Here is a 15,028-nt window from a genome sequence, read left to right on the forward strand (position 1 = left end):
TGCTGTGAGGCGACAGTGCTAACCACTACACCACCGTGCCGCCTCATGATCAGAAGTGTTCAAGAAATATAACAGCTGCTCCATCTTGCACTTGATGACCTTTTAACCTTTGGGCCAGTTTTGTTGTGTGTATATAAAGAGATGTAAGAAGCTTGTAGAATATTTGTGGTGGTTTAGACAGGAGGAGAAATGCACATGGAGCCATTTTGTGATAATACAAATTTGACCTGAAACTTAAGGAATTGGTCTCATTACACATAGTTAAAGCAATTTTAAATGATTTGCAGACACAAACATCCAGCTGTAGATGTTTTGTCGGACTTTTTGGCATACTGATTTTGAATAAGCTTTTGTTAATTACTTTTAAATGATCTCTTCATTGTGTAACTTCCATCCATTTTCTGTAGCCGCTTATCCTGTTCTACAGGGTCGCAGGCAAGCTGGAGCCTATCCCAGCTGACTATGGGTGAGAGGCGGAGTACACCAGGTTATTGCAGGGCTGACACATAGACAAACAACCATTCACACTCACGTTCACACCTACGGTCAATTTAGAGCCACCAATTAACCAAACCTGCATGTCTTTGAGGGAAACCGGAGCATCCGGAGGAAATCCACGCAGACATGGAGAGAACATGCAAACTCCACACAGAAAGGCCCTTGCTGGCCGCTGGGCTTGAACCCAGGACCTTCTTGCTGTCAGGCGACAGTGCTAACCACTACACCACCATGCCGCCCATTGTGTAACTTATTTTGTAAATTATTTAATGTTGGGTCATGTTAATCTTTCATTAGCTGAATAATCATGAGTGAGTGAGTTACAGTAATTCACTAACTGACCTGGTCGACCCTGACTGTTGACCTGAAGCAATTCATCCACTCAGCATCTCTATGTAATGCACTGTTGACTCTGACCATAATGAGTTCATCCGCTGCACAACCCAATCTACCATGCTGCAAACCCATGGCTTCCCCGTAACCCTGGCAGGGGTCACTACCGGGTGCTAGGCCTTGCCAAAGGGCCACCCGTGATTTGGTCTGGGACTGTTTATTTCCATATTCACAGCTAACCACAGTGAGGTCATTCCCCTATCTGCCACCAGGGGACGTGCCTGGTAGGAGTTGTAATCTCCAGTACTGAGAGTGATGTAGTTACACACATTGGTAAAGCATGGGGTGCAATTGACAATTTGTCAATAGTCTGGAAGTCAAATCTTCCTGCTGATATGAAGAGAAATTTATTTGAAGCAATTGTAACGTCTGTTCTACTTTATGGCTGTACCGCATGGACTCTGACATCGAAACCTGAAAAGAAACTAGACAGAAGATATACCAGGATGCTAAGATCTGCACTGGATATATCCTGGAGGCAACATCTAACTAATAAACAACTCTATGGGCACCTAACACCCATCTCTGATGTCATTCGCGAAAGAAGAACACGCTTTGCAGGCCACTGCTAGAGAGCTAAGAATGAAATCATTAGTGATGTCCTACACATGGCCGAGCAAACACTGGAAGACCTCCCAAAATGTATGTTCAGCAGCTATGTGATGACATTGGATGCTAGCCTTCAGACTTGCCTAGGATGATGAACAACCGGAATGGATGGAGGGATCAAGTTATGGAAATCCATGCAACTCATAGCTCCACCCAATGACGATGATGATTTAATGTTGTGTGCATGGATGTAGATAGATACTTTATTGATCCTGAAGGAAATTAAGGCATCCAGTAGCTTATATGACACACAAATACAAGAAAAAAATAATGATAATAATAAATAAAACCCTCACAGAAGACAACAGGGAGATGATCACAGATTCTAAGCAGTATCACTCACCCTCACTATCCGGTTTAATGTCACATAAATACCACCGGTGTGTTGGATGAGGGATGGCAAGTCTGTAATTCCTTTTTCCAGAAGTCCCTGTCCAAAGCATCTTTGGGTGTAAGGCACCACTTCTTGAGGTCCTAGTTAACCAGCTCACACCAGGTCTTGCGGGGGCGGCCCTTTCTCCTTGATCCATCCACCTGCTGGAACATGACCCTTCCAATACAAGAGGTGCTACAACGGATGTGGCCAAACCACTGTAGGCGCTTATATCGAAGGTTGGCATCAAGCTCCACTAGGCCAAGTCTCTGACGAAGACAGCTAGAGCTGACCACATCATCGGGCTTCATACTACACATCCATCTCAGCATTGCTCTCTCGTTCCTCTCCAGGCGCTTCACATCCACGCTTCTCAGAGGGCAACTCTCATTAGCGTACAGCGTAGCACTCCTTACACAGCAGCTGTAGATGCGGCCACGAGTACGGAGATTAAAAGTCCGGCATGACAAGAAGGGGAGCAATTCTCTGAACTTTCCCCAGGCTGCTCTGGTTCTTGTGTTTGTGGCTAGCTCACATCCTCTACCAGGGCATAAGGTGTCACCAAGGTAACAGAAAGCGTCAACTGCATCTTTTTGTATGAAGAGTATGAAGGGTGGAAGTGGTTCGGTAGGATGCTATGGTAGAATAGAATCCATCCATCCATTATCCGTAACCGCTTATCCTGTGCAGGGTCGCAGGCAAGCTGGAGCCTATCCCAGCTGACTATGGGCGAGAGGCGGGGTACACCCTGGACAAGTCACCAGGCCATCGCAGGGCTGACACAGAGACAAACAACCATTCACACTCACATTCACACCTATGGTCAGTTTAGAGTCACCAATTAGCCTAACCTGTATGTCTTTGGACTGTGGGGAAACCGGAGCACCTGGAGGAAACCCACACGGACACAGGGAGAACATGCAAACTCCACACAGAAAGGCACACTGGCCATAACATCCAAAATAATAATATTAGATATATTGTGTATTGCAGTATAAAGTTGTAGCAGTAACTGTAACATTATATATATATATATATATATCACGGGCGATTGCTCTAAGACAACGAGGGAGGCTCAGCCTCCTCTAAAAATGCCCTTATAACTTTAATGTGTGCGTGAGTTTCTCCCCCTCGTGACAGTGCGATGCAGCGCAGCCTCAGTGGGCTTCAATGGCATTGGGAGCGATGCGCTTTTCAATCTCAAAATGCAAGACGATTATTGGACAAATACTGTGAAAATGCCCGCCCACGGACTCCCACGGACTCCCAGCCTCAGTGGACTTCAACGGCATTTGGGAGCTCTGTGCTTTTCAATCTCAAAATGCAAGACGGGTATTGGACAAATACTGCGAAAACGCCCGCCTACGGACTCCGAGCCTCACATGGGAGGGACATGGCAGTTTCCGCGAGGAGACTGGTGATTGGTGAAAGCGGCCGGATATTTTCTTTGATTGACAGCTCCTTTCAACTATAGACAGGCAGCGGTGAATTTCAGTTCAGTCCCATGCGGATTCGCAAGTGCTGTGGTGTATTGTAAGAGATCAGCTTACATTTCGATTTCATTCATTACATACGGTTTCTACCAGCTTTTTTAGTTTGTATATATTTTCATTGTAAATAAAGTGTAAATATAGTGTTGTCAAGTTTGCTATCTTAGTTCCAGAAATTTCGTTTATTTGAGTGACTGAACTTGAACTTGAGGGGGCTAGTCAGCTAGCAAGAAAGCTGCGCACGGATGCCAAGCATTGCTGATTTAATTTTGGCGAAGCCATTTGCCAGTCTTCCTTTCGAGGAAAAAATTAAAATTAAAGAGCAGGGTAGACCAACGCCTCAAATTGACTTGGTGAAAAAGGTAGGGAATAATACTCGTTCCTTTCAGCTCTCCTGGTATGAGAAAGTGAATTGGCTAACAGCAAGTGACCCACATCAACAACAGTAAATAGGCTACTTTAGTAATATGTCATGGATGGACCAAAAATATAGAATCTATTTAAAATGTTTATGCTGAGTATATTATATTGGAATATATATTTTTCTGGATATGAATTAAACACAGCTACAATTTGGAAAACATTTTTAAACAAAAACACAGCTGAGAACATTTCACACTACAGACCTGGATTAAAAGTGAAGGGTTATCAAAATTGTCAATAAAACATTTCTCAGTCAAAATAAGTAAAATATAGGGGAAGTGTCATTGAATTAAATGTGTGGCACCCAGCTCTACTGCTGAGGTTCCTGACAAAGAGCTGCTTTCAATAATGATCAATTTTTAAACAACATGCCACAATTTTAAAATATAAAATGTTAAAATATACCCCACCCCAACACCACCATCATGTATATTGGACAGTAGGCTAATGGGCCAAAAGAACCTGTTATTTCACAGTTTGTGATGCTGCCAACAATCAGCCAGATCAGAGGCAAGAGTATGGGCAAAATTGATGTGTTTTCTTTTAAAATCTGGAAATATCGTAACCGACCAGCCTCCCCTGTTTGAAAGACTACCAGCCGGCACTGATATATATATATATATATATATATATATATATATATATATATATATATATATATATATATATATATGAGAGAGAGAGAGTATGTAATTACATAAAGCTATTGTGTTTAGTTTCACAAGCTCAAAGTCATTCGAGTCATTCATGCAAATGCTTATTTATTGGTTCAATGTCGTACAATAAGATCAACTCAGTGCAAACAAGATATACAAACATCTCACAAATAGTCATCTCTGTGGATCCAAATGGTTTTCTTTCTCAGGTAAAGATTAATATCAGGTGTGGAACAGTCTGATAAATTCACAGTATGATCATCATATGACACGTTATTGCAGTTTTCAGTGCATCATGCCACGTACTCACAGCTTACCATTCTCAACCCCCCCCCCAAAAAAAAAGACAACATTAAATCCTGTGTAACACCACATTCACGTAATCGCTAATATCCCTCCAGCTCTGCTCTTGTGGGCGTGGCCTATGTGTAAACAAACACTTGCTCCTAAAGCGCAGTTTAGTCCATTCCACTCCACTGTTTCATTATTTATACACATCAGATTTACTAGAGTTGTGCCCTGGACCTTTGATTTATTACCCGTTACCATCTGCTCCTGCAGGATTTCTGATCAATCCCCCCCGTTCCTGAAGGAATTCTGATTAATCTTCAGTGGTGTCCTACCAAAAGAACTCCATCCAATCCTATCCACACCTATAGAAATTCAGACTATTCCCCTCTTCTCTCAAGGAATTTCTGACCAATCCCACTCACTCTTAAAGGATTCTGACTAATCCCGCACAGCTCCTGAAGGAATTCTGATCAATCCTGCTTGCTCAGAGAGTTATACCAGCTTGGAATATTTTCTAATAAGCTTACTTGGTTCTGTTTCTGTGACACTAGCCAGGACAAAGCAGATACTCAGGATGAAAAGTTTCTTGCCTCCGCAGCTCTTTTTTCCACATTTAATATTACTGAAATCATACTAGGATTAGGAACTATTAGGAACTTGTGCATAATTGCTGTTTAAAGTTGTCTTCGAGGGGATCATGGCCGAAAGGTTAGAGAAGCATCTTTAGGACCAAAAGGTTGCCGGTTAAATTCCCTGGACCAGCAGGAATGGCTGAAGTGCCCTTGAGCAAGGTACCTAACCCCCCAACTGCTCCCCAGGCTACTCTGGGTATGTTGTACGTCGCTCTGGATAAGAGCATCTGCTAAATGCCATTAATGTAACGCCATGAATTACTCTGAGACTTCAGGATTTTACCAGAACAATGTGGAAATATCACTTTCTCTCATTTACACCCATTAAGACTCTCGCAGCAGCAGATTTATTTTCAATGGAATAACTGTTAAACTGATATAGTATATATCGTCACACTCCTCGCTGACATCAGACTTCTCATGCTGTGCCCTTCATTGGTTTAGATAACATTCTCAAACAGCTGCATGGAAGCCATGATGTTCTTGTCCTAATAAAAACACACAGACAGAAAGAATGACAATAAACAATGAGACATAAACAAATACATATCTGAAATCCTAAAGCAAATATAATATACTGTTATACGATTAGCAAATTAAGTGGACTGATGCTCAGCTTTACCTTCTGACACGTCTCGATGAACTCATCGAGAGTAACAACTCCATCTCTGTTCCTGTCCATTTCCTGCAAAACATATTTTTGATGGTTTGTTTATCGTTTACTCGTGTGATTAAAAGAAAGTGAGCTATGAAATGACATTTGTGAGACATTTTTCTGGACTTCTCCATGACATGACAACTTAGATAGTATCATTTGCTGATATGTTTCACATTGCAACAATACAAAACCTAGCAGGAACTTACGAACTGAAATCGACACAAACACACAACTTTATAAAGTATACAGGTTTACTCGTTGTTGCAGGCCAGCGGCAAGTACTAAAACGTAGACACCGATCAGCCGTAACATTAAAATCACTGACAGGTGACGTGAGTAACATTGATTATCTCATTACAATGGCAGCTGTCAAAGGGTGGGATATACTAAGCAGCAAGAAAGAGAACAGTCAGTTCATGACGGTGATGTGTTGGAAGCAGGAAAAATGGGCAAGCGTAAGGATCTGCTGAAGAAGTTAATGTTGGCTAAAACAGAAAGGTGTCAGCATGAACCTTTTCAGCAGTTTGTGCTACAGTAGCTGTTCTGTGGGATTGGACCATATGGAATAGCCTTCGTGCCCCATGCGACTCAGTGAGCCTTCGATACCCATGACCCTATCACGGGTTCACCAGTTGTCCTTCCTTGGACCACTTTTGTTCGGTACTAACCACTGCGTACCAGGAACACCCCACAAGATGTGCCATTTTGGAGATGCTCAGACCCAGTCACCTCACCATCACAATTTGGCTCTTGTCAAAGTCACTCAGATCCTTACGCTTGCCCATTTTTCCCGCTTCCAACACATCAACTCCAAGAACTGACTGTTCTCTTTCTTGCTGCCTAATATATCCCACCCCTTGACAGGTGTCACTGTAATGAGATCATCAGTATTATTCACTTCACCTGTCAATGGTTTTAATGGAATGGCTGATCGGTGTAACTTCCAATTCAGATACAAGACATATGAAATAACCAGGTGTAAACAGTGTCAAGGATTGCATCATACTATTATAAAAAATTTGACACTTCAGCCCATAGGACACTTTCCAGCTGTGTATTTTTGTATCAGGTCTCATCTCATCTCATCTCATCTCATCTCATCTCATTATCTCTAGCCGCATTATCCTTCTACAGGGTCGCAGGCAAGCTGGAGCCTATCCCAGCTGACTACGGGTGAAAGGCGGGGTACACCCTGGACAAGTCGCCAGGTCATCACAGGGCTGACACATAGACACAGACAACCATTCACACTCACATTCACACCTACGGTCAATTTAGAGTCACCAGTTAACCTAACCTGCATGTCTTTGGACTGTGGGGGAAACCGGAGCACCCAGAGGAAACCCACGCAGACATGGGGAGAACATGCAAACTCCGCACAGAAAGGCCCTCGCCGGCCACGGGGCTCGAACCCGGACCTTCTTGCTGTGAGGTGACAGCGCTAACCACTACACCACTGTGCCGCCTGCATAAATCCTGTCCCTTAATAAAACAAACCACTCGACTTGTTGGTAAAGATATTTGCAAGAAAAAAAATCCTGGCCCATCAGATTCTTCAGCAGATGTAAGAAATGTTTTCTCTTTTTTATGTCTATCCGTTAAGCAGTACTTGTCTTGCACAAGGAGCATTGCCAGGATGGCCACTGAGTGGACAGACTTTTCGAGAGGGGCTTAATCGTCTAACTTGACATGTCTTGAGAAACTCAGGAAACTCTATCCATCCATTATCTGTAGCCGCTTATCCTGTACAGGGTCGCAGGCAAGCTGGAGATGACTATGGGTGAGAGGCAGGGTACACCCTGGACAAGTCACCAGATCATCGCAGGGCTGACACATAGAGACAAAGAACCATTCACACTCAGTCAATTTAGAGCCACCAATTAACCTAACCTGCATGTCTTTGGACTGTAGGGGAAACCGGAGCACCCGGAGAAAACCCACACAGACACGGGGAGAACATGCAAACTCCATACAGAAAGGCCCTCGTTGGCCACTGGGCTTGAACCCAGGACCTTCTTGCTGTGAGGTGACAGCGCTAACCACTACACCACTGTGCCACCCAAACTCAGGAACATTTCTAGAATATTTAATTAATCTATTATGTCTTAAGTTTTTCCATGACTGGAAATGTTGGCTAAATTAGTAAATGAATGAATGAATGAAGGTACCTGGAAAAATTTCTCCACATGTTCAAACGGTGTATCTGCTTTCACACTGGGATATGTGTATCGGCCCATCATGTCGTAGATGGACTTTACGATGGACAACATTTCCTGCAGGTCAAAAAAGTGAAGAATATGGCTAATGTGTAAATGTAAATCTGATGTTCAGTCACCTGTTATTGAAACAGTTATACACTCCTAGAAAATTAAGTACATTCTTGTACCGTTAGAGTTACGACAGCTTGTCACTGGCACAGGACCCTCAAAGGTACTTATTTGTCCCCTTGATATACTGCTTGGGAACATATATGGACCTTTTTGGTCCTAAAAAAGGTACACAGTTACCTTGAGGTCCAATAATGAGCCCTAGGGGGTACATTAGTGTAGACTGTACCCTGGGGGACAGAAATGGACTCCTATTGCACCCCTATTTCTGACAGTGTACAGTATGTTCGTAAGTTCTAATGGTTATGTCCTGCACCTTTTTGGTGATGTATCCATCTTTATTGATGTCGTACAAGTTAAACGCCCACTGGAGTTTCTCTGTTACTGAACCTCGCAGCAATATGGACAGTCCAATCACAAAGTCCTGACAACACACACACACACACACACACACACACACACACACACACACAGAATTCTATAAGGCATGCATTCACCATTAATAATAATAATAATAATAATAATAATAATAATACATTTTATTTAAAAGTGCCTTTCAAGACACCCAAGGTCACATTGAACAAAATACATAGAACTGAACAAGGAGATATAGAGAGAATAACTAGATGTGAGAGAGAGAGAGAGAGAGAGAGAGAGAGAGAGAGAGCAGATGGATACAGAAAATAAAAATGAAATAAAAGACCAACCGATAGCGAGACAGAGTTTCTTACCTCAAACTGTATTGAACCATTTCGGTCCATATCGAAGGCATTGAACAGAAAATGTGCATATGTAGTTGCATCTTAAAAAAAAAAAGAAAGAAAAAAGGAAAACAATTATTTTAAAAAAGCACCCAGTTTCAGTCTTTAGGTACAGTATTTATTTTGATTTATATCATACTTTTGCTGGCATAACATGTATGTAACACCACGACAGCGTCACATTTTAATAATGACAACATTTTACATAAATCTAACTATCATGGTATTAATCACCATATACAGCCAATTTATGAACACATTAGGTTAGAAGGAATTGCCTTTACAATTGATATGGCTTATATCCTTTAAACAATGTACTGTCACGCATGCTAGCATACTAGCATCTAGCATATGAACTAGCTGTTTTAATAACTAATACAATATCATAAAAAGAATCATACTGCACTCAAAGCAATTTACTTGTCAAATTGTCAGTTATGTTTTTCTTCTTCTCATCTCATCTCATTCTCTGTAGCCACTTTATCCTGTTCTACAGGGTCGCAGGCAAGCTGGAGCCTATCCCAGCTGACTACGGGCGAAAGGCGGGGTACACCCTGGACAAGTCGCCAGGTCATCACAGGGCTGACACATAGACACAGACAACCATTCACACTCACATTCACACCTACGCTCAATTTAGAGTCACCAGTTAACCTAACCTGCATGTCTTTGGACTGTGGGGGAAACCGGAGCACCCGGAGGAAACCCACGCGGACACGGGGAGAACATGCAAACTCCGCACAGAAAGGCCCTCGCCGGCCACGGGGCTCGAACCCGGACCTTCTTGCTGTGAGGCAACAGCGCTAACCACTACACCACCGTGCCGCTTGTTTTTCTTCTTATTCTTGTATTTACGAAACATATAGCGTGGATTCACAAAATTTTTGTAACATTTTTCTCAGCAACTACAAATCACAACTGCTTGATATTTGGTAGCAAGCATCAGCTTGGGGTTCTATACCGTGTGTACTGTTTTCAGGTCCGTCCCACATCGACTTCCTGTTTACCGACTGAATGTATTTACGAAACACACAGCGTGGATTTACAAAATTTTCGTCACATTTTTCTCAGCAACTACAAATCACAACTGCTTGATATTTGGTACCGAGCTTCAGCTTGGAGTTCTATACCGTATATACCGTTTTCAGGTCTGTCCCACATCGACTTCCTGTTTACCGACTGAATGTATTTGCGAAACATATAGGGTGGATTTTTGACGCTATTTCAAGAAGCAAAATGTTATTTTAAAATGGCAGTTTACCAGGATGCTATTTGAAATCCCTGGGATGAACACTGCTCTTTACATACATATTTCAGGGTTAGTTATTTGTTGAAGTCAACATTCATAATAAGTGTCCTATTCCTTCGATTGCTTGCATTCTGATGTAAGCGAGAGCGGGGGAATACGTAAGTGAGCAGTAGCTCACAGTTGAGCTTGTTTTTTTTTTTTCAAATACTGTTCATTTTTTAATATTCTGATAATATTATCGGGGCGGCACGGTGGTGTAGTGGTTAGCGCTGTCGCCTCACAGCAAGAAGGTCCGGGTTCGAGCCCCGTGGCCGGCGAGGGCCTTTCTGTGCGGAGTTCGCATGTTCTCCCCGTGTCCGCGTGGGTTTCCTCCGGGTGCTCCGGTTTCCCCCACAGTCCAAAGACATGCAGGTTAGGTTAACTGGTGACTCTAAATTGACCGTAGGTGTGAATGTGAGTGTGAATGGTTGTCTGTGTCTATGTGTCAGCCCTGTGATGACCTGGCGACTTGTCCAGGGTGTACCCCGCCTTTCGCCCGTAGTCAGCTGGGATAGGCTCCAGCTTGCCTGCGACCCTGTAGAAGGATAAAGCGGCTAGAGATAATGAGATGAGATGAGATGATAATATTATTTCTAGCTGAGATGTTAGGATAACACTAAACAAACCCCTTAAATACTCTGTATATACACAAACACACATGAGAAAAGAGAGTGTGAGATGCCATGAATGTACAAATTATCAATAAGTCGGTAATAATGAACTCCTGGCATACCTCCTTGAGGGAAGAATTGGGAATAAATAATCTTAAAGGTTTCCTCATCAACTAATCCACTGGGACACTCCTAACACCAAGGGAGAGAGAGAGAGAGAGACAGAGTAACATTAGCAACAATTATAAAATTAATTCTATGAGACGTAGTTTAGTTTATTTTGAACCTAAAATAAAAAGATCTGATGCTAATTCCTCTTTTATTTCCATCTCTTTCTTCTATTTCTATTCCATTTTTCATGAGAATTTTTCAATTCATCGTCCTTGAGATTAAAAACAAAATCCATTCTCACGTTCTTGAAGCCTCTGTAGAGCGACTGAAGCTCCTTCCTGGTGAATTTTGTTTGAGCTTGAAGTTTGTCCAGACCTTCAGGTTGGTGTCTCACCATAGCCAGTTCCAACTCAGCATCTGCACTGTCTAATAAGCAGAGATATAAAGGAAAGAAGCTGGACAAAAGGATGATGAAGAATAGCATAATAGAATAAGAAGACATCGAAGTGCCTAATATAGCAATAACTTTAAATAGAGAATTTTGGATAAGACGCAAATACACACTCACCATCTTTTGAAGAGAAACAGAACAGGAACAGAGGAGTGGATTGAATGAGGAGAGAAGACAAAAAGGAAACAAAAAAAAGAAAAGAAACATGTTAATGATGCTAAATTATGTAAATGCTACAAATAAAGAGTTCCTGTAATATCCCAAGCCCAGATCCCAAATTATTCTAACTACATTCACTGGATATGAGCAATCGCATGCTCTGATTGGCTACTCTACTACTAGGATATCAGCTCATAGACTGTGAGTTGAGAAAAACAAAATGGCGGCGAGTGTTGCTGAACCAACCGAGGATGAAATAAAAACTCTAATCGAAAAACAAAACCCCCAAAAATACAAAAAAAGCAACAAAATATGGAATGAAAGTATTTGATGGTAAGAACATGTCTTTTTTTCATTTTTCAAGAATTATCGCATTTTTCACAAATTGCTCCTGTCATTTCACCGTTTTGTTTACATTCTAATCGAAAATTATTTTGTTGGACGTTTTGTATAAAGTTTTTATTTATCGAATTTGCAAAAAATAAAAATGCTCTGTTTCTCAAAATCCAGTGAATGTGGATAGAATAAAACAGTTATTCCACTCAATCTCGTCGTACATGGCTTATAGCCGACTCGCTGCTACGTGCCTCGTCGGCTATCAGCTCATGTACAACTCGATTTCCCAAGCCTGGATAGATTAGGCAGGGTTGCGTCAGGAAGGACATCCGGTGTAAAACCTATTCCAAATCAAATACGCGGAACAGATCTGCTGTGGCGACCCCAAACTGGAGCAACCGGAAGAAGAAGAAGAAAGATTTCCTGTAATATCCTGTAAATTGCATTTAAAGATTTGAAGAATCCGAATGTGGCCCAGGTTCATCATGGACATTTTAACATCTGGTATCTGATACAAACAGGTAGCTATCCAACAATGTAATCAAAGCCTGGCATTCACTGTGTCAAGAAATCACACTGGCATAGCAAGGTTTAAGACATTTAAGACAACGTTTTGTTGAAATATATTTGTGATTCCATAAAGTTAAGGTCTCAACCTATGTATCAGCAAAAAACCCCAATTTGGCCAAAACAAATTTTTTTTATTATTTATCTGTATTATTTTATCACAGGGACATTTGACAGGTTTCTCCAGACTGTCAGACAAATCATAAACTTTCATAGAACTCACATCCAGAACTACACTGCAACCCCGCTATAACAAACTCTTTAGGGGACGTCCAAATAGTTTGTTATACTGAAATGGACCCACTTGTCACGCAAAACATTGACTCTTGCGTAAAACAAGACCGACTGTGTTTAATTTATATTCATGGTTAATTCACTTACATATTTATGAAGTAAAGGAAATGAGACCGTCAGTGACGGCATAGCTCACTCCGGCCCTGTCTAGTCCAGAAAGAACGATCTAAAGTGGGCCACCTCAGGGGCGATTCTAGCATCTGATCTTTGGGGGTGCTTAGCCCCCAGAGCTGACAGAGGCACCTGGCTTGAACGACAGTGTTTCCACGTTTATTCCGCATTTAGACTAGACTTAACTAGACAAGAAGACTAGACTAGACAAGACTAGACTTACAGGTATGCAATGTTTTAACAGAAGCTGACCCAATAAACTATGATATCTACACATTTACAATGTGTTATTGTGTATTGTGTAATAATAGTGTGTATTATTATGATTTTACATTAGTTTACATTAGTTTATATTTTTTGTTGATAAGCATGATAAGGATGATAAGCAAACGTAAACGCTATGTTACATTCAATAAAATTGACTAACACACGGTGGTCTAGCACCGTAGCACTTGTACAGCTCTGCACAAAAGTATCTCGATATGGATGATAAATGTCATTTTTATCATTCTGTTCATAGACCAGGGAACATCAATATTGCATTATGCATATTATTGTGTTGTGTTTAACAATTGTAACTCCAGTCCGTACCTTCACATCTTGCTATGCCAGTAATACTCAGGTGCTACTTCGAGTTCCTCATCGGCATGGAATCCAGTTAAAAAAACCACCATGTCGTAGCAAGCGCTCGCGCGGACAGGCAACCCAATCAGAGGGGACGCAAGGAGGAGAGGTATTTTACTGGTCATAGAACTATCACGTAACAGGTGAATTCAAGAACACACACACGCCCGCGCACACATTCATTGCGCAGTGCGCAAGGGCACTTATTTCTGAAAATTACGTCCAAAAGCAGTGTTTTTGAGGGTGCTGAGCTAGGGGGTGCTGAGCTCGTTTTTGGGGGTGCTTGAGCACCCCCAAAAATAGGCTAAACACGCCTCTGGGCCACCTTATGGGCACAATAAATGTTGCAAGCTATATACACTATATACAAGGTATATATAGAAGCTACACTACCGTTCAAAAGTTTGGGGTCACTTTGAAATGTCTTTATTTTTGAAAGAAAAGCACTGTTCTTTTCAATGAAGATCACTTTAAACTAATCAGAAATACACTCTATACATTGCTAATGTGGTAAATGACTATTCTAGCTGCAAATGTCTGGTTTTTGGTGCAATATCTCCATAGGTGTATAGAGGCCCATTTCCAGCAACTCTCACTCCAGTGTTCTAATGGTACAATGTGTTTGCTCATTGCCTCAGAAGGCTAATGGATGATTAGAAAACCCTTGTACAATCATGTTAGCACAGCTGAAAACAGTTGAGCTCTTTAGAGAAGCTATAAAATTGACCTTCCTTTGAGCAGATTGAGTTTCTGGAGCATCACATTTGTGGGGTCGATTAAATGCTCAAAATGGCCAGAAAAATGTCTTGACTATATTTTCTATTCATTTTACAACTTATGGTGGTAAATAAAAGTGTGACTTTTCATGGAAAACACAAAATTGTCTGGGTGACCCCAAACTTTTGAACGGTAGTGTATATCCACCCTAGGATTACCGACCTATTTGCCAGAAAGAATCCAAAACGGTGAGGAATTGACTGAGAAGAAGCGATTTTTGTTGAACTGCTCATTAAGGCTTAATTAGTCCATAACTTCATTATTAATAATTGTAATGAAGCAAATCTGGGTAGAAGTTATATGCACCCTTGGTACCCCTACCTTCATGCCAGAAAGAATCAAAATTAAGGAAGAATTGAGAGAGAAGAAATGATTTGTGTGGAAACTGCTCGTTAGGGATTGATTGATTAATTACTCCATATCTTTATTATTAATTGCAATTACGCAAATTTGGGTAGAAGCTATATGCACCCCAGGCAGACCTACCTTCCTGCCAAAAAAAAAAAATTGGTGAAGAATTGAGAGAGAAGAAGCGATTTTCGTGAATTGTAGACAACGCCGGATGGACAATGGACGACAGCTGGATGA

General features: G+C 41.5%; 1 protein-coding gene across 2 annotated transcripts in view; it reads right to left on the reverse strand.

The window, feature by feature from the left end:
• Positions 1-5,805: 5,805 nt before the first annotated feature.
• The window catches only part of kcnip3b (Kv channel interacting protein 3b, calsenilin), a 32,060-nt gene continuing 22,837 nt past the window's right edge, over positions 5,806-15,028 (reverse strand). For both annotated transcript variants that reach the window (XM_060909287.1, XM_060909288.1), the window contains exons 3-9: positions 11,423-11,547; positions 11,133-11,202; positions 9,082-9,152; positions 8,667-8,774; positions 8,192-8,296; positions 5,988-6,050; positions 5,806-5,853 (exon numbers count right to left, since the gene is read on the reverse strand). In XM_060909287.1, coding sequence (XP_060765270.1) covers positions 5,806-5,853; positions 5,988-6,050; positions 8,192-8,296; positions 8,667-8,774; positions 9,082-9,152; positions 11,133-11,202; positions 11,423-11,547 — 590 coding nt within the window. The remainder of the gene's footprint in view (positions 5,854-5,987; positions 6,051-8,191; positions 8,297-8,666; positions 8,775-9,081; positions 9,153-11,132; positions 11,203-11,422; positions 11,548-15,028) is intronic.

The sequence above is a fragment of the Neoarius graeffei genome, chromosome 25 (genome assembly GCF_027579695.1).
Source record: "Neoarius graeffei isolate fNeoGra1 chromosome 25, fNeoGra1.pri, whole genome shotgun sequence".
In the NCBI taxonomy this organism is placed as follows: Eukaryota; Metazoa; Chordata; class Actinopteri; order Siluriformes; family Ariidae; genus Neoarius; species Neoarius graeffei.